Raw genomic sequence first — 25,309 nt, forward strand, 5'->3', positions numbered from 1 at the left:
AAACATTAAGTCATCCTTGACCTAAATAAGGTGAATAAAATATTAACAACATAAACAAAGTGCTAATCTCTCCAGGCAGTGAAACAGATTCATTACTTATTTTAAATAATTTAAGAATAATACAAACTAGTATAACCATAGAACTTCTTGTGAATCTTTTAAATACATAATATTATTGTATTTTATTGTATTAAAAATGACGATGGCTTTGTCAACTTTGCAGAACTCAAATTTTTTTTATTGAACACAGCAAAATGGTAAAATATTGAATTCTTGTACATACAATAATTTAAATAAATAACAGGATTAATATGAATAACAAATGCAACACTCAGTGAAATAAGAGACCTCAGGCTTCTTAACATTTACAGAAGTACTTCATGTTTTGTATCGATCATAAAGGGAGCTTAATGATGCAATCATAAGTAATTACGCAAACAGGAAATATTTTCCATTTGGCATCATTGCAATAAGTGAAAAGCTGGAATTGTACAATCAGTTTTGCAAAGTGCTTTGTGACATAAGGCCTCCTAAAAGGCTTGTCTTTATCTCTATGGCACTACATCAGGATGCTGGAAAAGGTTCAGTTGATATTGTCATTTTTTTATTAAAACCAACTTCGACACTGTATCTGATTTTATTATCTTGTTGTGAAGAATACAAAGTCAGTTTACAAAGCACAATGCAAATATAATATTTCAAATCCCCCAACAGGTGTATTAAGAGTTGCTGAGTAATTCCTCACCATTAAATTCATATTGTCAACAGAAGAGGAAATTCGAACCTCTGAAAATGCAGAGGTTTTCTGGGGCAGAGAGGTAAGGCAGTCAGCACGATTCATAACATTTAGAAAATGTCACGGTGAGAAAATTTGCTACAAGAGTGATTTTCAATTCATTGTCTTTGAGTTTTCTTGTCGTGATCACAGTGTGAACCTTTCCCTACTTCCAGTTTTCCTCCCAGGATGAAGTCTTGTGTTTCTCTTATCTGCAGCCTGTGGGTTTTCATAGCAGGCCTTCTTGTTCAAAAATGGAGGGCAGCAGAGAGAAGTCGAAGGGCGCAAACTTCACGCCTGTCCCGTGGTAGAACTTGTTCTGAAACTCAACCCTGGGAACAAACGATAAAGCAAGAGAGTAAAAAGATGTTTCAGTTTTAGTTTTAGACTTTCACAGGAAAGGAGTGGGAAGATGTATAAACATGTAATTGTCTTTGCTTACACTTGCCTGTTACCACTTTATTCAGTATAAACACTGGGAATATAAATGTTAGGTTTAGATATTAGAGACACACAGTTTATACAGGGGTGGACTGGCCATCTGGAATATAGGTGAAATCTAATATCTGCATTAATGAAATTGCGAACGGAATCACGGAATCGAGAAATGAAAACGGTTAAACGTGGAAATGGACAAAATCGGCATGAAACGCTGTCACACATTTTTTTATTGGGAAATATTTCTGTGGTACGCTTATTAGGTACACCGCCCTCCCTCCCCCTGTCCTGGCGGCAATAAACTCATCTTAAACCACCAAACACACCTTTTAAAACAACAGAAATAATCACTGACTCCTAACTACAGAGCCTCCAGTGCCTGTTTAACTTTGCTGTGCCTGCAAAGCTCCGCCCGTTTCTCATGTCACGCTGCGACGGTCCGTGTAAACGTGATCAAATTTAATAATCTTCACCTGCTCAGTGTTCGATCTGTTGTGCCTGGCTAACTAAGAATAACTCAATATCCTCCAAGATGCATTGTCATGAGTTATAACATGAATCAGCCACTACTTACATTTTTCATGTACACACATCTTCCATGGAACAGGAGAGAAACACACATGCAGCTCTGCAGCTGGTCAACATGCAACACACTCTGCTCATGCATGCAGCAGGAAGAACTCTGCTAAAATACGTTCCTCTTAAAGGGCTAGTAACAACATCACTGAAAGTGAAACTAAACACTTATATAACAGGGCTTTCCTACAGTTACATTCTAACAACATCTCATCAGAGCTACAGAAGATAGGATCATTTAAATTAGGTTCATTTATACTAAGTTGATCAAAATTTATTCAATAAACCCGCTGAAATTCAGTAAACCATTGATCCCCGAGAGGAAATGAGGTGACATCAATGCAGTTCTCATACATCTTTATATGACATACAAATATTTAAAAAGGAGCAGTCAGAATAATCCATGTCATTACAACTTATATCTACCTTTTAATTGTATCTTACTTTATTTTTGACATATACTTTTGTTTAATTATGAGGTTTTCTTTCTTTTTCTTTTTTTTATTAGTATTTATTTTCTTTCCCCACAGGAGTTAAAAACTAAAATTTTCGTTACAAAATTAAAAATGTTTCCAAAAAACGGAATTTAAAAAATTTAAGTGGAAAAAAATAAAACGGAATTTGGAAAAAAATAAAATGCATTTTATAGGGCCCTATATAGGGCATTGTGTGGGCCGGTCCGGTCCGTTTTTGACGAGCGAGTGGAGGCAGACATGGTAACAAGTGGCCAAAAATGGTCCAAAAGTGGCAAAAATGGGGTAAGAAAATTGTGAAAAGTGACTAAAATAGGTCAAAAGCAACCTTGCTGTGTGCTGAAGTGTTCTTGGGCAAGACACTGAACCCTAAGTTGCTCCCAGTGGCGGACTAGCCTTGCACTGCAGCTCTGCTCATTGGTGTGTGAGTGGGTGATATTGTAAAGCACTATATGGGACTACTTTGATGGTCATAAAGGCAAATGTATCCTTTAACATTATGGGACATAACTCACTATGATGGAGCAGAGCAGGTAGATCAGCACATTGAGTGATGTTAAAGGTAGTGATGACTCACCAGTGAAGACGCAGAGCATGGAGGAACGCTGACAAGCCTTCCATGATGAGCAGGATGGAGACAGTGAGCGTAGCAAATAGGGCAAACACAGGGACTAAAAGAACCACCCCAACCTTTGTGGTGACCCTGAATCCGAGGCGCATCACCATGGACCACAAGACCTCTGAAAGCTCTGAGAATAAGGTCGACCAGAGCAAATGCAGAAAGGTGTTCAAATGTTAAAGATTATGAGGAAATGACGGTGGCTGAGAAGTGCAAAACACTTTTACAAACACCACAACAAATTAACATTTTTTAAAACAAATTTACATAATTAGTTAAAAAAAAATACAAATAGCAAAACACTTTTACAAATGTTGAAACAGATTTACAATGGAAGTGTGATTTGTTGATTTGTTGCGTAAAATCATACGGAAAGAGAGGGTTCGAAAAACGCCGATAGTAGACGGCTAGCTGTAAAGTTGCCTTTATAAATCTGTTTCAACATTTGTAAGTGTTTTGCTATTGTCTTTTTTTTTTTTTATCTGTTTTCTATCTGTTTTCAAAACTGTAAATTTGTTTTTGAACAAAAATTTAAATTTGCTTTCAAAATTTTAAATGTGTTGTGTTATTTGTAAAAGTGTTTTGCTGTTGTAATTTATTTTTTTTTTTAGCTAATTACGTGTATTTGTTTTCAAAATTGTACATTTTTTGTGGAATCTGTAAAAGTGTTTTGCACTTCTCAGCCACCGTAGGAAATCATACAAAATAAAACAAAACAAAAAAAGAACCATCAACAGGAAGTGCTTTAATCCTGACTGAACTCACGAGCATGAGCCAAGCTGAGAGCCCAGAGACGCAGGTAAGAAGCAGTGTTGGAGATGCAGCCCAGGCAGTACTCGATGGTGTGAATGGACTGATGCAGAAGCACATCACCCAGGTCAAACTGCAAATCAAAGCAAGCGAGATATAAGAATGGATTGTCAAACTCCGACGTGGTTCAGAGGCCACATTTGTCCTGGTTTTATTTCAAGTGGACAGTGGAACATTGTACATTGTCATTTGTGGAGATAAATGAAAAATTACAGATCACAGAAAAACTGCTTAAGTCAAAACAACCATTCGGTCAAAGACATTAATTAAAAAATAAAATAAAGGTTTTCCTGTGAATTTCTGCAAAATTCTACTAAGGCTGCATTGGATGCTACGATCGGCCAAGCTTTGCCCGTGCACCATGAGTTTGGTAACATTGGCATTAGACATCAGCAGCAGTGAAAAGGAAAGATCATCCACCTGTGCTGTTATAAAATGCTAACATGATGCTAAACTAGCAGAAACTAGCATAATCTAGAACAGATATATTTTGAGGGGGTCGCTCTAATTCTGAAGTAAATGCACAAAATGAGTTAAAAACGTATACAAAGTTTCTAGAAATATACACCAGACAACATAAATACACAAAATGACTTCAAAAACACACAACGGAAACAACAACAAAAACCAACACCTAATGAGAAAAAAAATTATATATATATATATATATATATATATATATATATATTATAACAAATTCACAGAAAACGTCTCCAAAATCACAAAATTAGAACAAAAATACACAAATTGGCTCATAACACACAAAACAACAACAAAAATAACAAATGAAATAAGAGAAAAATAGGCTAAATCACTTCAAAATCACACATAAAACGACACAAGGCAACGACAGAAAGCAAAAAATGAGAAAAAAAAAAAATACACAAAATGACCACAAACAATGAAACAAAACACCAAAAACACTATGAAATGACAACACAAACTTATTGTCCTTTCTTGTATTAATGCTCAGATTATTGGACATAAGCAGCAGTAAAACTGTTATAAAATGCTAACATGATGCTAAACGAGCATAATCTAGTGCAGATACGGGCATCTAGCGGCTCGGGGGCCACATGCGGACGTTGCTCTAATTTTGAGCAGCCCCTGAAGTAAATGAACAAAATGAAATGAAAAAGAATTATACACTAGACAACATAAATACAGAAGATGACTCCAAAAACACACAATGGCAACAAAAAAAACCCCTAATGAGAGAAAAATGATAAAATTACAAAACGACAACAAGAACTTAGAAAACAAATACACAAAAAACTAATGAAATAAGAGGAAAATATGCTAAATGGCTTCAAAAACACACACAAAACAACAGTAAAAATACACGAGACGACAACAGAAAGCGCAAAATGAGGAAAGAATTACACAAAAAAAACCAAACAAAACAATACATTACACCAAAAACACATGAAATGACAACACAAACGTATTCTCGTTCCATGTATTAATGGTCTGATTGGTCATTATTCTAAATGCTGACATGAATGTTGATAATGTAACCCTCAGATCAGAAAATCACTTTTTTTTGGCCCTGCTGCGATAAAAGTTGCCCACCTCTGATCTAGTAAAATCCAAATATAAATATGAATGTGATGCTGTTCACTCTGACCTGTTTCGGTAGAAAGTCTCTGCTGGTTGCTTCATCAATATCTTCCTCTTCGTCATCTTCAAAGGAAGGAGCTGCAGAGTGGTCATCCTCACTTGCACGCCTCACTCTCTCATAACCCTGAAGACAAACATTTACTGTACATAAACAAACAATCCAATAATAAAGACCAAACAGTGATTTGATTGCACTCACTCTGCGTCTGCGCAGACCTTTGCCTCCACGGTACAACCAGTAGAGATAAAGGGGTTTTCCCAGCAGCAACACTGGGACTGACAGCATGGCTACCAAAACCAGGAAGATCTGCAACCCAGTCTTGAAAAGCAGAGCAAATACGATCTCAAAACACAGCTGAGTAGTCAAAAATGAACAGGGATCAGGGGTGGACTGGCCATCTAGCATACCGGATATTGTTCCGGTGGGCCGTCGACCCAAAGTGGGTCGGTCCGGTCCGCTACATTTTTTTTTTGGACGTGCAAGTAAAGGCCGACAAGGTCACAGGTGGCCAAAAATGGCAAAAACGTGGCAATAAAAGAGTGAAAAGTGACTAAAATGGGCCAAAAGCAGTCAAGAGTGGCCAAAAGATGAGCAAATAAAGAAGAACCAAGTGGTATGTAAAAATGTGCCAAACTATAGCGAAAAAAAGTAAAAAATGTCTAACAAAAAGAGGCAAAATGTAGCAGAAAAAAAACAAGTGGTATTTATTGGGCAAAAATTAGCTTATTTGGATGAAAAGTGGCCAAAAAAATTAAAGAAAGGACAAAAAGTGTCACAAAGAACTTTCAAAAATTGATAAAAAAATAGAAAAAAATGGGTATTTATTGGCAAAGGGTAGCTATAGTCTGAAAAATGTGTCAGAACTTTTTGAAAAGGGGCAAAAATTGGACAGAGGAAGTTGCAAAATGGCCAAAGGAAAAAAAGGGGTTTAAAGGTTTCCCCCTTTTAAGCTTTTCTGGGGGAATAATAATCAAAATGAAGACATAAAAAGCCACAAGTTGACCATTACCAACTTAATAACGGCTTCTACGTTGTGTCCTCTGATAATATAGTGGGCTGCTATGGACAGAAAATGTCTGGGATGAATTTTTGTCCCAGTCCACCCCTGACAGGGATGTTGCTGTTGAGATGTACAGTACCTGTCCTGGGTAGAGTGGAGTCATGTCTTTTCCCTGCATGACAAACATGTTGATGAAGTGGATGAGGATGCTGGGAGCCTGGTTGGACACATGTGCACCGAACGCCAACCACTTGTACAGAATCATGAAGACCAAGTACCCAAAAAGACAAAGCAGGAAGAGGAGCTCGGGGATAAAGAGCAGGTAGACGTTAAATTTCTGTCGGAAGTGCCTAAGGATAAGAAGAAAAAAACATATATGGGGAATATGGAACATGTCAGATGGTGAAAATTCATTTTCAAAGTATAGGATTTCAATCAAAGAAAATCATAGACAATGGCCCATTAAACAGTACAGCTCAACATGGATTGATCACTGAAGGATTGCTTTTATTTCCAAACTCTTTGCTTTGGAAAGCAATGGTAGGAGATTCTTAACAAATGAACACAAGTCTCTTGTCCCTGTCCCTCCTTGTTCTTTCATACCAAGTATTAAGTCTTTATTTTGCGACATTGTCGCATTATTTTGGTTGGAGTTTGTGAATAAATAAATAAAATATATAAGATACTGTAAGTTCTTTAATTGATTTTTGCACATTTTTGGATTTTCAAAGAATTAAAATGTTTTTTATTTTTTATTTTGGGACTTTATGACGACATATTTAATATATAATATAGACCCTATAGTCTCACTACATTTATGTATATATAAATATTCTGCTCATGCATGTATGTATATATACATATGTATGTGTTTGTGAACATGTATGCATATATGTATGTAAAACTCTGTACATAACATTTTCCCCTTTTCTAACACGTATATAAAAAAATAGGGTTTTACTCTTGCTATGCAGAACAAAATTGACATTTTATATTATTATTTTGCACAACACAAATGTTGCTTTTTAAAAAAAATATTCATTCTTTGTGTGTGTACATCACACTTGCTTTGGCAATGTAAACTTGTTTATGCCAATGAGGCTGTTTTGAATTAAATTGAATTCATATTTTTCAGTCAGACGTTCTGCAGTGCACACACTTCATCAAACGTCCCCAGCGTCTGCATCGATTATGACCTAAAAATGTTGCATTTGCATAAATCAGACAGTTTGTGAGCTAAAAATTCAAAGAGGTGGATAAATAATTTCAAGGGGAGAAAAAAAAAACCCGAGTTACTCTACAAAACATTCTAAATAACAAAATGAAAGAAAATAAACATAAAAAGGGCTTTATTTTTAGCAGTGATGTTTAAAACTTTGACTTTAAATGATTAATTTCACTCCTTTCTATCACACACACACACACACACACACACATTCTCATTGGCTGGAATTAAAATGTTTTTTTTTTAAATTTATTTCATTTATTCAGGAAAAACACTCATCAACACAGGATTACTTACATGTGGTTGAAGACGCTGAGCACCACTCCAAATGTCATGTGAATCACCCCAATAATCACTGACATTTTCATCTTGTAAGAGTTTAGGAAAGACAGACGGTTCACTGCCAGGTTCCAGATCTGATAACAAAAAATTGAATACCTCAGAAAACGTGATCTTTACACCATGTATTATCTTATGTTTATTTACTCACAGGATCAATGCCGAATGGGTACGGCCCATAAAACACACCACTGACGTTGGGATCTAAAGTTAGCAATACATTGGCTTGGAGTGTTTTGTTTCTGCAAGGTAAAAAAAAAAAAATAATAGAATTACAATGATTTAGAGAAAATGGAAATCAATAGGGGTTTCGTGTACCCTTTGCTCTTTGGCTATTCCGTTTCAAATAAATTGTGTGGTTATTTTGTTTTGCTGACTTAAAACCTAAACAGAAATACAGAAACCACAAAAACCAGAAAAGCAGCGTTTTCCTGTTATAAAATCAAAAATATTATTGGTGAAATCTTGTTCTGTTTGTGAGATATTTGAATATTTACGTGGAAATTAGAGCGGGAGCTAAAGCACGTCACATTCTGTCAGAGTGAACAGTGTTACGGTCCAAATAATATCCAAATAAATTGGTGACTGACTATAGACTGTGAGGCTGGTGTGAGAAACAATAGATTTTCTTTATTTTATTCATGTGTTTATTAGAAAATACAACAAACAATGTAACAGAAATGATTAATAAGACATAGTCATCAACATCTCCCGCCAAAAAAAAAAAAAACAGAACAAAGGCAATAACTCCGGAAACAATAATTGCACACTTCTCATTTTCGAACTCCATCAAGGCACTGATACCCTGAAGCCACACATTGAATTTGGTTATCCTATCTTAAACAGTTTCTGAGAAAATCTGTCCCCTTTAACTTGGACAGACGGACACACGGAGTCCAAACCTAAGGGGATAACAAGAAAAGTAAAATAAGAGTCACTTAATGGTGATATTATGTTTTTGAAAAATATTACAAATATGGAAGGACATTGGCTTTTTATCAGAGACTTTTAAGGCATTTTATAGAGTGATTCTATTGATTTGAGGTTGTTCACACCAACTTGTAAAACAATATTCAACATGCGATAAAATCATAGACTGTAAAAACACTTTGGCACGAATTGACGAATTGACAAATTTGTTTAAACTTTTGTAGATTAAAACTGACTGTATTCGATATTCTTTTTAAATGTTTTTTCAAACTTTATGTGGAATCAAGGGTCACACCAAGGTCTTTATTCCGAGACAATTTCTAATTCTTCTCTTAAAACTACACCAGATTGTTTTATGTCGTGAGACTGTTTAGTGAACATCATACAAACAGTTATTTTTGTATTGAGTCGCGGGCAGGATTTGAAAAACCATTCATTTACAGGGACCAGAGCAGAGGTCAGGATGGCAGAAGCCTCATGAATATTTCTTTCACTTCAGCATACATTTGAAATTCAACATCAACACAAGTATTAGGAAGGTCATTTACACAAAGAAAATAATAAGGGTCCGAGTATGGACCCTTGAGGCACACCAACGGCAACATCAAGGAAAGACAATTTTACACTGTTAATGTTAACACACTGTTTCCTTGAGTCCAAATAAGATTTTATCCATTGAATAGCATTTGAGCAGAAGTTGAAATATGTTCGCTTAGATCATGAAATGTCATGATTGACAGTGTCAAATGCTTTTTGTTAGATCTAAAAACACAGCACCAACACAAGCATTATTATCCAATTTACTTTTTCTACAAACAAACCTTTGTCAAATTTAGTAGAGTGATTGGTACGGAACCCAAATTGCACAGGATGCAAGCAGGAGTGGCCTTTATTGAGATGTTCTTTTATAATCTTAGCAACCCACCTCTCAGCAACCTTGAAGACCACTGGAAGGATACTGATTGGTTGGTAGTTGGCTACATTTAACTTAAAGGGGTCATTAGGGGTGACTCAGGCCATTTTCCAGGATAATGGAACAGTTCTCTGCTTGAATGATAAATTGATCATAAATGTTATTGGAGCAATTAAGGAGTCTTTACATAATTTCAGATAATGCGTATCTAGCCCATAAGCATCCTTTGCTTTGGAACTCTTAAGTGATCAATGATGTTTTCTACCTTCAGTTCTGTTATTTCACGTAATTTGAGTACAGGCTGGGAAGGATCAATGGGTTCAGTCATTATATCAGGTGGCTCAAACCGTTCAGTTCAGATCCAAGAACTTCTACAATTTCACACTGTTGCAAAAACTATTACACAGCTTTTTTGAGGGCACTAAAAAAAAATTTGTTTCGCGTATTATAATACCGCTAGCCACTAACGGCAGCCGTCAACACACACACGGAAGTTGATTACAAGAAACGAGGAGCACCAGTAGGTTGATTACACCACCTCTGGTTACTTTAATCACATATTGCGTGTGCTTTTCGTAACATCCATTCTTGTATTTATGTACTAATAATGTTTCAATTCATCAGCTCATCAGTAATATGACTTTTTTTGTCCGAGAGTAAAAGTCCACCCCCGTCTGTGGGTCCACTCTGTGTGGTGAGCTTAAAACATGAAGCTCTCGTCCGAGTCTCCCTTAAATAACCAAATATCTCACAAACAGAACAAGATTTCATTTTAAAACAGAAAAATGCTGCTTGCCTGATGTTTTTTTCCTGCTTTGATTTTAAGTCTATTAATAATAATAAAAGGCAATAACAGTGGTAAAAAGATCGTTGTGGTTGAAGACGCTGAACTATAACAATAGCGGTGATTTTTGTGACTAAAAATAAATAAATAAATATATATATATATATATATATAGACTATAAAGGTAAAAGGCGCATCCGGGTGAACAATGTAGGAGGTGTTCTTAGTATACGTATAAGAATGACAGGAATATATATATATAAAAAATAAAACTGTTACATATCAGTGCTTGACAATAGATTGTGATCTACTAAAGTACTTTCCATTGTTGGTAACATATCTTTTTGTATATTTATATGTGTGTATGTAATTATGTGTATATGCATATGTATGTTTCTTGCATGTAAACTGTTTATCTGTTACGTTAACTGTTTTGTGAAAGGAAACAACCACTGATATGAATTATGACAATTACAAAGGGTGGGAACTTATAAGTTTACTTCCTCCCACTCCTTTTTGAGGTTATGTATATATGAAAGTATGTTCATTTGAAAAGAGTCGAGTGTATGTGTGTGTGTGTGTGTGTGTGTGTGTGTGTGTGTTTGCGTGTGTCCAAACTGATAACTCACGTCCATTGCTGACTTGAGAACATTGCCTTCACACTCCAGGCCGAGCCAAATATATTGAGAGACTTGGAGAAGCAGTCGTTGTAAATAAGTCCAGTGTAGATGGAAAAAAGTCCCATCATCAAGATGATGTAACGACCGTTGAAAAACGTGGTCAAAATCTGAGTGCGGCAGAGTTAAGAGTATTAGCCACAGCTAATTCACACATTAAAAACCACTTCAGCCCACCTCATTACTGGAGCATTTCTTCTTCTGCTTCTTTTCCCTCAGCACCATCCACAAAGCAAAGAGAGTCATTATCACGCCGTGGCCGAGGTCCCCAAACATCACGGCGAACAGAAAGGGGAAGGTGATGATGGTGTAAGGGGCTGTCAGTAAGGAAATACCACAAGTGCTTGAATTTAGAATTTATGCAAGGCAAAGATGAAACAAATGGTCACAACTGATTGTAGCAGCAGGAGTTGTTACCTGGGCTAACCTCGCGGTAATCCCCCACCCCATACGCTTCCACAATGCTCTGAAACCCAGACGTGAACTTATTGGATCTCAGTAAGGTTGGTGGAGTGTCAGTGCTGGGGATGCGGTTCACAAACGATGGGACGGTGGCATCACCTTTACGCTAATGGAAAAAAACACAAATAGTTATTATGTTAAACATACAGGCTGCGGGACAAAACTAGCATACCAGGGTGTTCAATACGACCATTACATAAGAAAACACATGGTGTAATTATCAAATAAAAATAAGTACTAGGGCTGGGCAAAAAAAATTGATTTAATCGATATATCGAATTTGTAGATAAAAATGATTTTTGTTTTGCAAATTCAAGTTTTTTTTTTTTTTTTAATCATTAAAATTATTGTTATTTTTTCCCACCAGTTTTTTCTGACTTTTTATACGCACTATGCTGAGATGCTAAGGGAAGAGTTAATTATCTTTTTTAATTGTAATGTTATATGTTCAAAAATATTTGGTTTCTTAGTCAGAAAATTTAAGCTACTGCTGTTACACTTTTGCTTAAACCTGGGTTAAAGCTTATAATTGTTGAATAACAGAGCCTCATTTACTTTTTAATTTGGGATTGTTTTATGCATTTTAACTCTTGAGGACAATCACAGCGATAAAGTTGCACTTTTGACAAAATATCTGATGTCTGCAGTCATTTTAAGTGCATTGGAAAAAAATAAATCGAATCGAAACTCGAATTTTTCTTTAAGAAATCTGAGATTTTTTTTTTAGGCAAAATTGCCCAGCCCTAGTAAGTACAGTTTCTAAATTGTTCACTAAGAATTACAGATAAAATATGTGGTTTGCCAATAAAGAAATAATTTATTGAATATTACATCGTGTTTAACCAAGTAAAATACCAGACTGCTCAGACCCAGATGCATGTGATTTTATGTTTTGCGCATTTAATAAAGATCTATGATCCCTAAGTTGTAATGTGCACTTATATTTATAAAATAATCTCATATCAGTCATAATAGGTTTCAATAAATGTATTGCAATGATTTTACTGGTGAGGACTGTCTGGGATCAAATGGAGAAGTGTGTGTGTGTTGCCTTTGAGCTAAAATGAGTTTAAAACCACTGTGCTTTAGAAAATAAGTCATTTTACTTTCATTTGATGAAACAAAATTTAAATCTAAATGAATCAAGATTTTTTTTTAAATTGAAAGCAAATTTCCTCCCCCCCAAAAAAAATCATCACAATAAGATGGAGTTTTGTTTACTTTTTAGATATTTATACATTCAGGTCTTCATTAACCTGACAACAGCTATAGGAACCATTTATGGGTCTTTAGGCGTGCCAACAAATGAAAAAGGAACCGGTATGGAAAAAACATACAAAGTTTACTCCCATTATGGTTCATGTTTAACCCAGTTTGGTCACTGTGCAACTGTGGTTTAACTACATAGAATAGAAAGTACACAGCATCCAAACCAGAGCTACAATGAGTCTATAGGAAAATAAACGACTAAATAATGAAACAAGAGATATGTTTAATGGCAAATACAGCTAAATACAGTTTATTCCAGCACATAGTGGAATTAGGGGTATCCCGATCCGATATCGATATCGGTCCATAATTAGCCTGAAAACAAATATCGGATATCGGATTCAAATTTCCGGATTCTCCGATATTTAAATTTTTTCCCCAATTCATTTATTTATTTTATTCAATGAAATTTATGTAACAAATAGGTTAATAATAAATGTGTCAGTTTTTCTCATACCTACTATTGCTTACTATTGTTCTCTGTTTGAGTGACATCACTTGATCAAACCTTTTTTAACATTCCACACTACAAAATAAGTCATTTCTTTATTAAAGCAAAAAAAAAAAAAAAGTATGTATGATTCATGCAGATATCGGATCAATATCGGTATCGGCCGATAAGCAAAGCTGCAATATCGGTATCATATCGGAAATGAAAAAGTTGTATCGGGACATCCCTGAGTGGAATAATCTTTCATAATATAAACAACTACAATTTAAATTTGAACTGTTAGTCAGATAGAACGTGAGGTATGTAGGTAAAAGTATTCTTTAATAGTCAAAGAGCATCGTTTAAAAATGCTTCTACCAAAATGTGCTGAGTAATGGTGGAAAATACAGTTTGCACTCACGGCGCCTTCCTCCAGCGCCCCCCTCAGGTTGGCCAGGTCACTGACTGGACACCACACCTCAGCGATCAAACACTTGTTGGTGACGTCAAAGCTGCAGAGGTTCAGGATGTGATAGATGGCCTTCATCTTCTTCACCTTCACCACCCAGGTGTAGGCGGACTCCGAGGCCTTTTGAAGGACCTGCCTCAGGTATTCCTCAGTGCGGTGGAGCACCTTCAGGAAGGAGGAAAGTCCAGACAAACACACAAACTGATTTAAAGATTTTGTTCTAAGCTAAAAAAAAATTTTTTTAAATTAAAAAAAACAGTCCTACATTGTTGAGGTCTTGGATGCGGGTCCTTAAACTGTCCAACACGTCGGCTCTTTCCTCATCATTCTCAGGGTGTGGATAAAGGTGGCAGTGGTAACTGGGGGAAAACAAAAACAGATGCTATTCTGTACAATAATAGAAAAAGATGACAACAACAGGGCAGAAAGTGAAGGGTAAACTTTTGAATAGTCTTACCAATCGCAGATTTTTTGGACTTTCTGACCAATCTGGTCTCCCCAGAAAGAGATGAGGAACACTACACTGTTGCTTAAATCCGCCTGAAAATGAAGATACAGTACAATTAGAATATATCAGCAAGAGCGGTGGGTCACTGTCACCTTTAAACTACTGAGGGCACACAGCAGGGAACACGCTGCACAGATTAGCATTCTATCTAAACTGTAGGACAGTGGTTCTAAACCTGGGTTCAATTTTGCTGAGTCAGTCTCAGGGATCAAGGAGTACAGTAAAAATATGCTACACAAAATAAATGTCCATGATAACCAGTTAATGAAAATAGAAATTACAATAACAATGATACATTTTTTTTTTCAATGTTAATTTTAAAATATTAACAGTATTTTGGACAAAGCAAAAAAAAACCTATTTAATTTCTCTTTTTTGGCTGATGGTTTTAATTTCACTTTGTTTTATTTGATTTTTATCTAATATTTTATCTTTCTTATCATGTGGTGGCAAAATTTTATTTATATACAGTATATATATATATATATATATATATATATATATATATATATATATATATATATATATATATATATATATATATATATATATATATACTTTCGACGGGCACTGTACTAGTTGATTTAATTCCATGAAATAAAAAACAAAACAAAATATGACTCACAGTGTCGACATCAGCAAGCATTTCATCAACTTCAGCGTAGCTTAGAATAGTGTAACCTTTACAGATTCTCCATAACATGCGTTCAAAAGCCTCCACCTTCACCCGCTCGATCAGACCTGAGATAAACCTGCACCCAGGAGAGGCACCATCATGAATGATATTGATTATTGATTGATTGTAACATCCTGTATTGTATATACTTTGTGAAATGCAGCTTTACCCCAGTTTAGCTCCAAGTCTTTGCATCCCAGTGCATCCTCCAGCCAAATCTGTCTCCATGGTGGGAAATTCTTCATACTGGGGACCAAGAGCCTCATGCTAGTTATAAAAAGGAGCAGGTTTCATTTATGACAACATACATTCATCTCATCAGTCTGTCACACACACATAAACACAGTTGTTGTTACAGTGCAGTTGCAGCCAAGCTGAGTCAAGCACTGCTTGTAAATTCTGCATCGTGGGCGTGCCAATAAATAAATCGAGGAATGTAAAACACGTTAGTAACAAATAAACAAGATGTTGCTGCTGGCGGGAGGAGACGAGGGAATGCAAACAGAGTGGGAGGAGAAAACATGACGCACGACAGTTGAGAGAGAGAAATGAAACACTTACTCTGGAGCGGCTGTGGATGAAGGTGCGTGTGATCTTCAGCATGTGTGTGTACTCAATGAGCTCCAGGAGGTTCCTCTGAAGCTTCTCTTTGTTTTTAGCCACCTCGCTGAGCTCCATCTCCAGCCTCTGAAGCTGTTCCTGGTCATCACAGGAAACACTAACTTTAACTCAGCAGCACTAACACGTCCTGGTACTGACGTTCAGGGCTCTTCGTGGTCAGGCGCCTGAACACATTAAGGGCCTGATCCAGCCCTATGTTTCTAATAGGAGCTTGAGGTCTTCTTCTCAGAACCTGTTGATGGTTCCTCGCACTCGCTTTAAAACCCGAGGAGATCGATCGTTTAAGGTGGTAGCTCCTCGCCCACGGAACGATCTTCCACACACTCTGCGCATGCTAGACTCTGGATGATTTTAAAAATCAACTAAAGACACTTTTTTAGGGAGGCTTTCTAGCCACACTTGTGTATGTGTCCAGTGTAGGCTTTGTATGTTTTATTTTTTACATTCTACTGACATTGCACTGTACTGGCATGTTGTATTCTGTTATTGTTATTGTTGTTTAACTGTTAAATGTGAAGCACTTTGTGACCCTGGTCTGTGAAAAGCGCTATATAAATACATTTTACTTACTTACTCACTTCAATTAACTTCCAACGCTAGAAAGTAGGGCTGGGTGATTTTGCCTAAAAAACAAATCTCTGATTTTTTAAAGAAAAATTCGAGTTTCGATTCTAGATTCTTTTTTTTTTCAATGCACTTAAAAATGACTGCAGACATTAAACATGCCTATGACACACATATAGTAAACTCAAAGGGTAAACAAATGTAAACAAAGAGGGGGCGGGCTCACATCGTGCTATGGTAACCCACAAGGACGGAACGCAAAAGAATCCAAAAAAACTGCGGTGGGAAAAAAAATTAAAATTAAAAATATATATATATTTTTTTTTAAACTCAAATTTGCAAAATAAAAATCATTTTTATCTACAAATTTGATAAATCAATGAAATCGTTTTTTTTTGCCCAGCCCTACTAGAAAGTGTACATTATATATTCACCTCAAAAGGTAAAGTTACTAATTAATTTGCGACACCTGTTACAATAATAATAAAATTCAACAAACTGGTAATGTTTAAAATAATCATAATCTTTGTGTTGTTCTTTTTGTTTTAACAAATATAAATTGTCTTTTGAGTTTTTGAAAAGCGTTTACTGTATAAATAAATTGTATTCTTGTTATAATTATACACTTCTTGAAACAATATGTAAGTCATGGTTCTAGAAAACAATGCACATCACTAGTCAGTCAGTTACTCTGATATATATATATATATATATTATACTGCACATGGAAGTGCACTACACTACATAGTGTTAACCCATGAACACATATACAGACGTAAAAAAAAAAAAGAAATCTTTAAAAATATACTGTATATATACTTTCTGGGGAAAAATATCAATTTCTAATTTTGTCACACACACACAAAAAAAATCACAATATAACATAAATGTATATTTTTTCCCCACCCTTAGCATTTATTTATCTTTTCACCAATTTGTTTTCTTTTATTTGCCTATTTTACATATTTATTCTGATTGAGGTGATTTGAAGATGGGATTTATAAAAGGTCAGCAAACAATAAAATGCCATAATTGTCTCCTTATGTCACTGTGACTACAGAGAAATGTGCACATGACTTTCTATCTATGCGAGTTAAGCAACATAATGGACTAAAAACATGATTTCTCTAATCTGTACTGCAGGGTAACATTAGTGATCGATATACATTGACATTAATCAATAATTGTCAATTGTCTTTAAATAATATTAATAACAATAATTTAATTAAATTTAAACCCAAATCCTGTTTCCCTGTTACAATGTGTTTTCATTGTCGGATGAGATAACAACAGCTGGATAAAATGCTGAGTCCTACAAATCTAGGCTGTTTCCTGGCTCTTAGTGGCTGGACGTTGATTATAATATTATCAAATAATTAAAAACATTTCCTTTAACGCTCTCTGACTAATCTCAGGTTTGAACAACTTCAAAACACAACTTTTAAATCTCCGTATTGGTGGTTTAGGGCCATCAGAGTACTGGGAATGTATGTTTTTTGCCCATTATCATAAAAAATTAAGTGCTTTTCCCACACTCACCATTATCTCGAGAACTTGTCTCGGAGGAGGAGCGACTGGACTCTCAGCTTCCTCTGGAATGGCGATATTAGCCTTCTGGATCTCTCTCAAAAGATATCCTGAGGGGAGAAATTAGCTGACTGTTTGCTCAGCAGCAAGTAGCACCCAACAATCAGAGCAAGCTGTGAACAGTAAAATCCCTGGGGATCAATTTACAAGGATATTGATCGACAGTAGGCTACAGAAGTGTGGCACAAGGTGCATGTGCACGTGCATGTTTACCCAGAATCCTCTCCATCTCTTCACATCTCTTGATTTCGCTGACAAAGCGCCGTTGGAATGAGCTGACACTTGGGTTGAGCTGAAACAAGAGGAGCATCACAAGTCAAACGGGGGCTGCAACGTCAAATAAAACATTATCAATATATTTGAGCCTTAATTCTAACTCAGGGTATTTGAGGGCCACAATCCTGTAGGGTTTAGATGTCTCCCGGTTTCAAATTCCCTGAATCTGATGACTTATACCTCTGCAGAAAGCTACCTTTTCTGCACGTGACCCCCAAAATAAAGGTGCCAGAGACCGGGGACCCCCACTGTATCTGAAGGTGACAGACATGAACATTGAAGAACAGTCATGTGGTGACAGGGTCATCTATGAGGGGGAATAAAGGGAAGATTGGGCATTTTGGGGCCCATCCATAAAGTCAGCAAAATGATGGTCCATTGTTATATGCATCTGTGATCACCACATTTATTTATTAATCTGAAAAATATCCACCGTTACCCAGGAAGTTTATTATTATTTGCGCCATAGTATTTAGTCATTGTAAAGACGTAAATCCTTGTTTTAATCAGAAATAAAATGGGTTGAAAGTGACCAAAAATGGTGGAAAAGGCAGTGTGAAATGGTATTTTAAAGTTGCAAATTAGAGTGGCCAAAACAAACAGAAAAAGTGGTAAAAAAAAAAGGGTTGAAAGTGTCAATATTGGCTTAAAAGTAGGAACAATTAATTTAAACTGGCAAATATTGGGCATGTCACATCAAGAATGTGGTTAAATTGGCAAAAATAAAGCATGAAATATGGTCAAAAAAGGCTAAAAATGGCAATAATGGGTCAACATATGCATTGTGGAAATGGTTTGCAGAAAAGACATTGAACTTTGATGAAGTGGCAGAAATGGGAGTAATGTAGCAAAAATATGTCAAGATAAATTAATGAAAATAGGTTCCAATTAATACGCAGAGTTTGTGGTGGGGGGGGGGGTGGGGGCGGCTCGTGGTCAAAAGCTTTAATTATAGTTTTTATAATGTACATTATACAAATACTGTAAGTGCTATATAACACAGTGACTGTACAAAATATGTATTCATTCATTTGTTGTTCTTTTAAAAATACTAGAATAAGTTTTCAGTCAAAAGATCCCAAACCTTTGAGACTTTAGGTTGGTTCTTCTACTGTTATGCAATTCTTCTTTACAATGTAAATGGTGAAGCGACACTGCGCCCAGCAGTTCATGTATGGTACTGTAGCAAAAATGAAGCAGAAAGCGGCTGCTGGCCTGGTTTAATCATGAATTTACAACATTAAACGGCACCACGACGCAATATTTTTTACAGTCAACATTATTAATTATGGTATGTTAGGTTACTATTCATTTTTGCATTCTTGTATATGTTACACACATTGTGGTTAGCGCAACTCTCGAGACGGTCTATATATTTAAGAAAGTGTCTATTTGTACGGTTGCCGTACGGACAATCCCTGGTGCTATTGGTACGGTTACCGAAGTACAAGTACGTAGCGTCTTAGGTGTAGGGTTAGGTTATAATCCAATAACGCAACAATTTTTAGGGTTAGGGTAAGGTTTAGTCTTAGTCACGCAACCTAAACTGGCCAATGACCGACCTATCACGAGACTTAAACTGGCCGCATATTGATACGGCAACCATACGGTTAGCCACTGCCTGTATTTAATTATATCTTTTATCAAGACCCATGCATATGGTTAGAACAGTGGTTCCCAAACCGAGTGTGCCGGGGGATTTTGTGACAACCATACATTTATTGCAATATACAACTACACAAAAATAATTATTTTTCAATTTACTACTTTGTATGCACTCAATTCATAATACAGAGGCAAACCCTACACCTACATTTTGTTTGAAATATTTCAATAATAAATATTTTATGAGTAATATAGTTGTCTTTGTCACATTTCATTTGGCATTAGTTAATAATTATGCACATTTACAGATATTCTACATGATATGAATGATAACACGTGTTATAAAGGCTATTTGGCACAATAGGTGTGCCATTAGTTTATTACTTGTCCTTTGGTGTACCTTGGGTACAAAAAGTTTGGGAATCACTGGGTTAGAATATGGCAAGTTTGGTGTAGTTGCAGAAAAAGAGTAAAAATAAGCAAAAATTGGCTCAAATTGTTCAAAAAAATTCTTAAATTCTTAAAGGCATCTGGTGACCCCAAATGGGATCCGGACCCCAAGGTTGGGAACTCCTACTTTGCAGTATTGCAGTCTTCCAGGATCAAAGTAAATTGATTCATGCATAATAATTCAAAAAGCGCATTTGTTGCTTCAGCATCATCTTTAACTCTTTACTTACATCTCGAAACTCGACCAGCCCCAGTTCTCCCAGTTCGCTGATGCAGTCATATTCAGAGCCGGACTGGAGGAACAACTGTGCCAAGCACATCTCCTCACTACGAAACACCATCTTTACAACTGACAGACAATCACAGACAGCCACAGACGGACTGGAGTCCTCTTCCAGCCGTGTATTGCGTCCCTGCACCTGCACAAAGGGCCGCTCAGCAGCACAGGCCACCGGCGGACATGACCGCCTTCAATCAGATATATCAGCCCTCAGTCCTCACTCCTCGTCCTCATGTTGGATGTTGATGGTTCGTTTCCCAATCTGTCGGATGTCTAAAGCATTAGCATAAAAACAAAGGCAGCAGCAGCAGCCTCTCCTCTCCTCTCCTGCACCGTGCGCACGGATTTCTGTCGGAGAAACGCGTCATTTTTCACAGCCAAACACCGCCCAGAGACAAACAGCAGCAGTAACAGCACAGCAGACACGTGAAGGTTCAGACCAACATGCACAGGACGACACGCGGCCGTGCACGTTAAAAATAAGCCACAGTCAGAAATAGGCGACGGCCTTTTTATTCCAACTACGTCGCCCGGCGACTGCCACAGCTTTGCGCCTGGGTTGCCAGATTTAGTGGTATCTACTTAACCGCATTACCCCCCCTCTTATATGATTATTTTTTAGAAAGACTTGGAATATTTGACTTATCTTACTTTTGACGACTCAATGCTACTTTAGGTAATATGAATGGAGGTAGATTTGTGTCTTTATTATTCAATCAAAAAAAAAAAAAAAAAAAAAAAACTTTTCAATTAAAAAAATTCACTTCATTCAAAAAAATACGGAGCCCCCCAAAAAAAAAAAAAAAAAAAAAAAAACCTTTTTAATCAAAAAATAAAAATAAAAAAAACAATCAAGAATAAACATTTTCAATCAAAGAAAAAAGCTGTTCAACAAATGCTTTGACACCCAAATAATTGCATTTGAACCTTTTTCTTTGATTGAAGTAAACTTTTGTTTCATTGAATAATAAAGACACAAATCTCCCTCCATAAATACGGTGCTGAACATGTTTCTATCATTGTTATAGATCATGTGTGTCAAACTCATGGCCCGGGGGCCAAATGCGGCCCTTATGAACATAATTCGGCCCACGGGAGAAAAAACAAAATGGCAAAGAAAACATGAATCCTTGTGTAAATGAAACTCAACAATAGTTGCAGGTTCTAACAGTTTCCCCGGTGCTTGTAGCTCATGATTGCAGTCATTTTTAATGTTAAACAGTTGACAAAATTCTAAATTCTTACACATCCTTAGATTCCCTTAATTAGATAAAAAAAAAATTGGTCACAAAAGCTAGGAAATTTAAATTGAAGATCATGTTGTGCAAAAAAAGAGAAGAAACAAAGATTTCAATGGAAATGCCGTTTTCTGCCGACGAACCTGGCAACCCACTGATTCGCTTAAAGTGGCCGGACCATCTGCTCCTCTTTGTGTGCAGTCTTTAATTTATGTTGTTTCTCATCAATAAATTCACACATTATGTTATGTTTTTATGACGAAATAGTATGTGTCTAGCTGACACGGTTTAATAGAGTTTTTTCCATCTTATTTAGTGCAATTTTATATATATATAGAAGACGTGACTCAACAAATATCACCAACACGTGCAGAAGGCTTTAAAAAAAATACAGTAATAAAGGCTTAACAAATTTAAAATAACTCAATCAAAAAACGCTCAGTTAGTAAAATTTCAAATCAAATAGACTAGTGTAGTGCCCGTAGGATGTGTTGCTATAGAAACGTGGGAGGTTAAGTAGCTTTTTCATGGATGGTTTACATGGGAGCTTTAATTCAAAATAAAAGTTAAGTCCTCTTTTAAACTTACCTTGTAAACACTCAATTCCTAATGCAAATTTAATTCTGAATTACTTACGCGCACATCTTTTTAAATGATCATTATTTCTGATCTTAGTTACAAATGTTGCTCACTGAGGACACCTGCTGGACAATATTTACAGTATTTTTAGGATATTAGACACACTTTAGTTTTTGTTTTTTTTTAAACCCTTTGTGCAGTCACTCCTGTAGATTTGACCAGACTTTCACTCGTTTTTACTTTTATTCTTTCCAGTGACGAGAAAGGTGAAAAACCTGTGAACACAATGCAAATAAGTTCATCGTTTTTCATCAAACAAGGCAAGTACAAATAAACACAATTTCAAGTAAGTACACTTAATTTGGTAAAAGTATATTTTAAATTTATTATTATTAAATCAATGCAGGTTTGTAATCTGTAAATCAAGGCATTAACCAAACAGAAATCTAGGTCTACTTTTATAACCTGAAACCATTTTTCTTATGTTTATACCAATTATAAATATTAAAATTTCAATTTTAATTTAACTATTTCTCAACAGAAATACTTTTATATTGTACTATTTTCATACAATACAAATATTCTCATTCAAAGTTATGGCCTGTTGCCTTTCTGATCATTTCATATTTCATCTATTGTGGCATTAGCAAAGATAATATACATTTTGTCAATGTTAAAGTCCTTTTTAAAAAAATTTAATAGAAAAGGTGTATTTTGATAGCAGCCATACGCTTTATCACTGGATTTAATACTGAGAATTTAACCATTTTTAAAATGATGATTCTTTACTAAGCTTATTTTATCCCTCACAAGTTAAATGTAGGTATAAAACTGATGACAGTTGTTTGGATTAAGATGAGGCTTGTGTCAAATTCTAAACACTTGACTCAGGCCTGAGGAAACAGACACAGGAAGAAGATTTAACAGTAGATAAACTGTTTATTTCATTGAAGAGCTCCATAAAAGGACTGTTACAACGTAACGTATAAATAGAATAAATGTTTCTAACTAAAGGCATCACATCCTATTTACTTCCTCACACTTTGAGCCAGTTTATTAAGCTCCTGTGACAGAGCGGTCACTGTGTCCAAGATCCGCGACTTGTCTTTCTCTTCCAGCCGAGCTTCGCAACGTTGAGCGAACTTATCGGGATGCCACAGGGCCTGCTGCTTTCGGAGCGCTTTGCGGAACACCTCCACGTCTTTGCGGTCCACTCCATGTAGCATCACGTCCAGCATCTCTCGGACTGTGCCACGTGGAGCCGGCCACGGGATGTCGTTGTAGGTTAGCTTAGCGCTGCCAGCTGAGGAGCTGCTGTTAAAAGTGGCCGCGCAGCCTTCGTCGTAGCGGCGCTTCTTGCCTTGCCGAGTCTCTTCCTGTTTCCGTGCTGCTCGAGCCAGATACTCTTCATGCTCTTTCTGCATCTGCCGATGCAGATCTTTATTGCTTTGCTCTTCTTTCTCCTTTTCTACCCTCGTCTTCTCCTTCTTTATCGGTCTCGAGAGTGCTTCTGATAGTCTTTGAACTTCAGAAACTTTTTTGTTGAAATATTCGTGCCTAATGCGTTCTGCCCAGTCCCCATAGTTTTCCTCATCTTCATCATGAGGTAGAAAGTCATCATCTAAAAAAAAAAAAAAAAAAAAAAAAACAATTTGTACAGTATAATACAGGCATCAAATACCTGGAATAATTTCAGCATTAACGTTAAGGAAAAATAATTCCATTTACCATCATATACTCCAAAAGTTTCATAGAACTCGTCCTCACACTCATCAAACAGCTTTTCCTCCCAATCCCTCTCTGTCTCTGCTTTACATGGGCGGCTCATGGTCTCAGTCGACTGTGTAGCATAGAATGAAACATGTAAACAGTGTTAACACAACTGAGCGGACATAATTATTGTTTAATGAGCATTAAGCTTAAGTAATGATTCTACAGCATTGTAGAAGATAGAACAGATTTGCAATGTACATGCACCATGGTAATCTGTGTTATGTATCAGTTTGAGGGCTCTTTCTTACATTTTGAATAACTGTATTATATTGGTTCTGTTTTTATTTACCCAAACTTCTGGACAGTAACACAAATATGGTATGTCAATGTTTTGGATTTTAGTGTGCATATCTGGTTTGGGGTGAACAACACAGTGTCAGTGAATATTATACTGACTACTTTAACTACAGTCACCATGATAAATTCTGTGCTTGTTTGATTTTATTAAAGACTGAGGTGCACAAAGTGTTACTGGTTTACCTGGGATTGTTTTCTCCAGTCCAGCAGGTCCTGTGGTGTGATTCCAGCTCTGTTTTCAATATGTAAAGCTTCCGGACAGCTATTCTTCAAAGGTACAACCAGATCTTCATATGCTACAAATCGTCCAAACATTTAAAAACAAACATTATAACATTAACATCGGAGGTTTAGGTTTAACCTGACCGTGCACTCCTCACCGATCCGTCCGCGTTTCAGCGCCTTGTTAACGGCCGTGTGTAGCACCGTGTCTCCCCGATGGTTTGTCAGCAGGACGTCTGCTCCGTGTCGAAGCAGCAACCGCAGGATGGCGACGTCTTCCAGGCTGCAGGCCAAATGAAGCGGGCTACGCTGCTTTCGGCCCCGGATGAAGTTCACATCCAGGTCCCGGTGCTTCCGCAGGTACGACTTTAGCTTCGTCAGACTGCCTTCCTCCACGTACCGCCACACCCGACGTTGTTGGCGAGACACCATGGTCCTAGAAAATATGAAGCTACTGGTGTTAGCTTGTTTATGCTAGCAGGCCCCGGTGGTGCAGCATTAAATACAGTCAATGACCAGGAGGAGAAACAACATTAAGAGCACAAAGGTTCCGGTGACCAGAGATAAATGTGACCGCTAGGTGTCAGGGTATGCTTTACACAAATTCGTCGCATTACTTTAGGCCACCACACACTTTGATCTGTGTTCTATTTTTTATCCCTTGAAGTGTTCTTTGATGTTTCCGCTGTAAATTTTTTCCTAGAAAAAAGGAGTTTTTTTCTTCCCACTGTTGCTAAATGCTTGTTCATGTGGATCTTGTTGGGTTCTTTCTTCTTTTTTTTTTTTTTTACTATTTTGTTCAGTGCGTTGAGATGACTTTGTT

General features: G+C 36.5%; 2 protein-coding genes across 3 annotated transcripts; both read right to left on the reverse strand.

Annotated features, from left to right (window-relative positions):
• Positions 1-237: 237 nt before the first annotated feature.
• atp6v0a2a (ATPase H+ transporting V0 subunit a2a) lies at positions 238-20,930 on the reverse strand. 2 transcript variants are annotated; one of them, XM_028463203.1, is made up of 20 exons: positions 20,328-20,930; positions 17,980-18,058; positions 17,719-17,816; positions 15,556-15,693; positions 15,164-15,240; positions 14,944-15,070; positions 14,268-14,350; positions 14,076-14,169; positions 13,763-13,975; positions 11,598-11,748; positions 11,358-11,497; positions 11,133-11,290; positions 8,028-8,118; positions 7,835-7,953; positions 6,452-6,662; positions 5,511-5,630; positions 5,319-5,435; positions 3,647-3,764; positions 2,840-3,011; positions 238-1,107 (listed from the first exon to the last, which is right to left on the reverse strand). In XM_028463203.1, exons 1-20 carry the CDS (start codon positions 20,436-20,438, stop codon positions 1,005-1,007), a joined length of 2,520 nt encoding a protein of 839 aa, XP_028319004.1. In that variant the 5' UTR covers positions 20,439-20,930; the 3' UTR covers positions 238-1,004. The 2 variants fall into 2 exon arrangements, with proteins under 2 accessions (XP_028319004.1, XP_028319003.1); XM_028463202.1 differs by having other exon boundaries at positions 240-1,107; positions 15,164-15,261.
• Positions 20,931-23,113: 2,183 nt separating this feature from the next.
• Positions 23,114-25,053, reverse strand: nfkbil1 (nuclear factor of kappa light polypeptide gene enhancer in B-cells inhibitor-like 1). Its single transcript, XM_028463126.1, has 4 exons — positions 24,645-25,053; positions 24,448-24,560; positions 23,923-24,034; positions 23,114-23,815 (listed from the first exon to the last, which is right to left on the reverse strand). The coding sequence occupies exons 1-4, from the start codon at positions 24,916-24,918 to the stop codon at positions 23,223-23,225; spliced, it is 1,092 nt and encodes a 363-aa protein (XP_028318927.1). The 5' UTR covers positions 24,919-25,053; the 3' UTR covers positions 23,114-23,222.
• Between the last annotated feature and the right edge of the window lie 256 nt (positions 25,054-25,309).

This window comes from Gouania willdenowi, chromosome 12 (assembly GCF_900634775.1).
Source record: "Gouania willdenowi chromosome 12, fGouWil2.1, whole genome shotgun sequence".
Classification (NCBI taxonomy): domain Eukaryota; kingdom Metazoa; phylum Chordata; class Actinopteri; order Blenniiformes; family Gobiesocidae; genus Gouania; species Gouania willdenowi.

Excerpts from the sequence above, each read along its gene's own strand:
- nfkbil1 (XM_028463126.1), bottom strand. The coding sequence starts at position 24,918 with ATGGTGTCTCGCCAACAACGTCGGGTGTGGCGGTACGTGGAGGAAGGC. Across the intron at positions 24,561-24,644 it reads GCTGAAACGCGGACGGATCG|CATATGAAGATCTGGTTGTA; the intron begins GTGAGGAGTGCA and ends GACGATTTGTAG. Across the intron at positions 24,035-24,447 it reads ACTGGAGAAAACAATCCCAG|TCGACTGAGACCATGAGCCG; the intron begins GTAAACCAGTAA and ends TATGCTACACAG.
- atp6v0a2a (XM_028463202.1), bottom strand. The coding sequence starts at position 20,438 with ATGGTGTTTCGTAGTGAGGAGATGTGCTTGGCACAGTTGTTCCTCCAG. Across the intron at positions 15,262-15,555 it reads TCATCCACAGCCGCTCCAGA|CATGAGGCTCTTGGTCCCCA; the intron begins GTAAGTGTTTCA and ends TTTTATAACTAG. Across the intron at positions 7,954-8,027 it reads ACCCATTCGGCATTGATCCT|ATCTGGAACCTGGCAGTGAA; the intron begins GTGAGTAAATAA and ends TTTTGTTATCAG.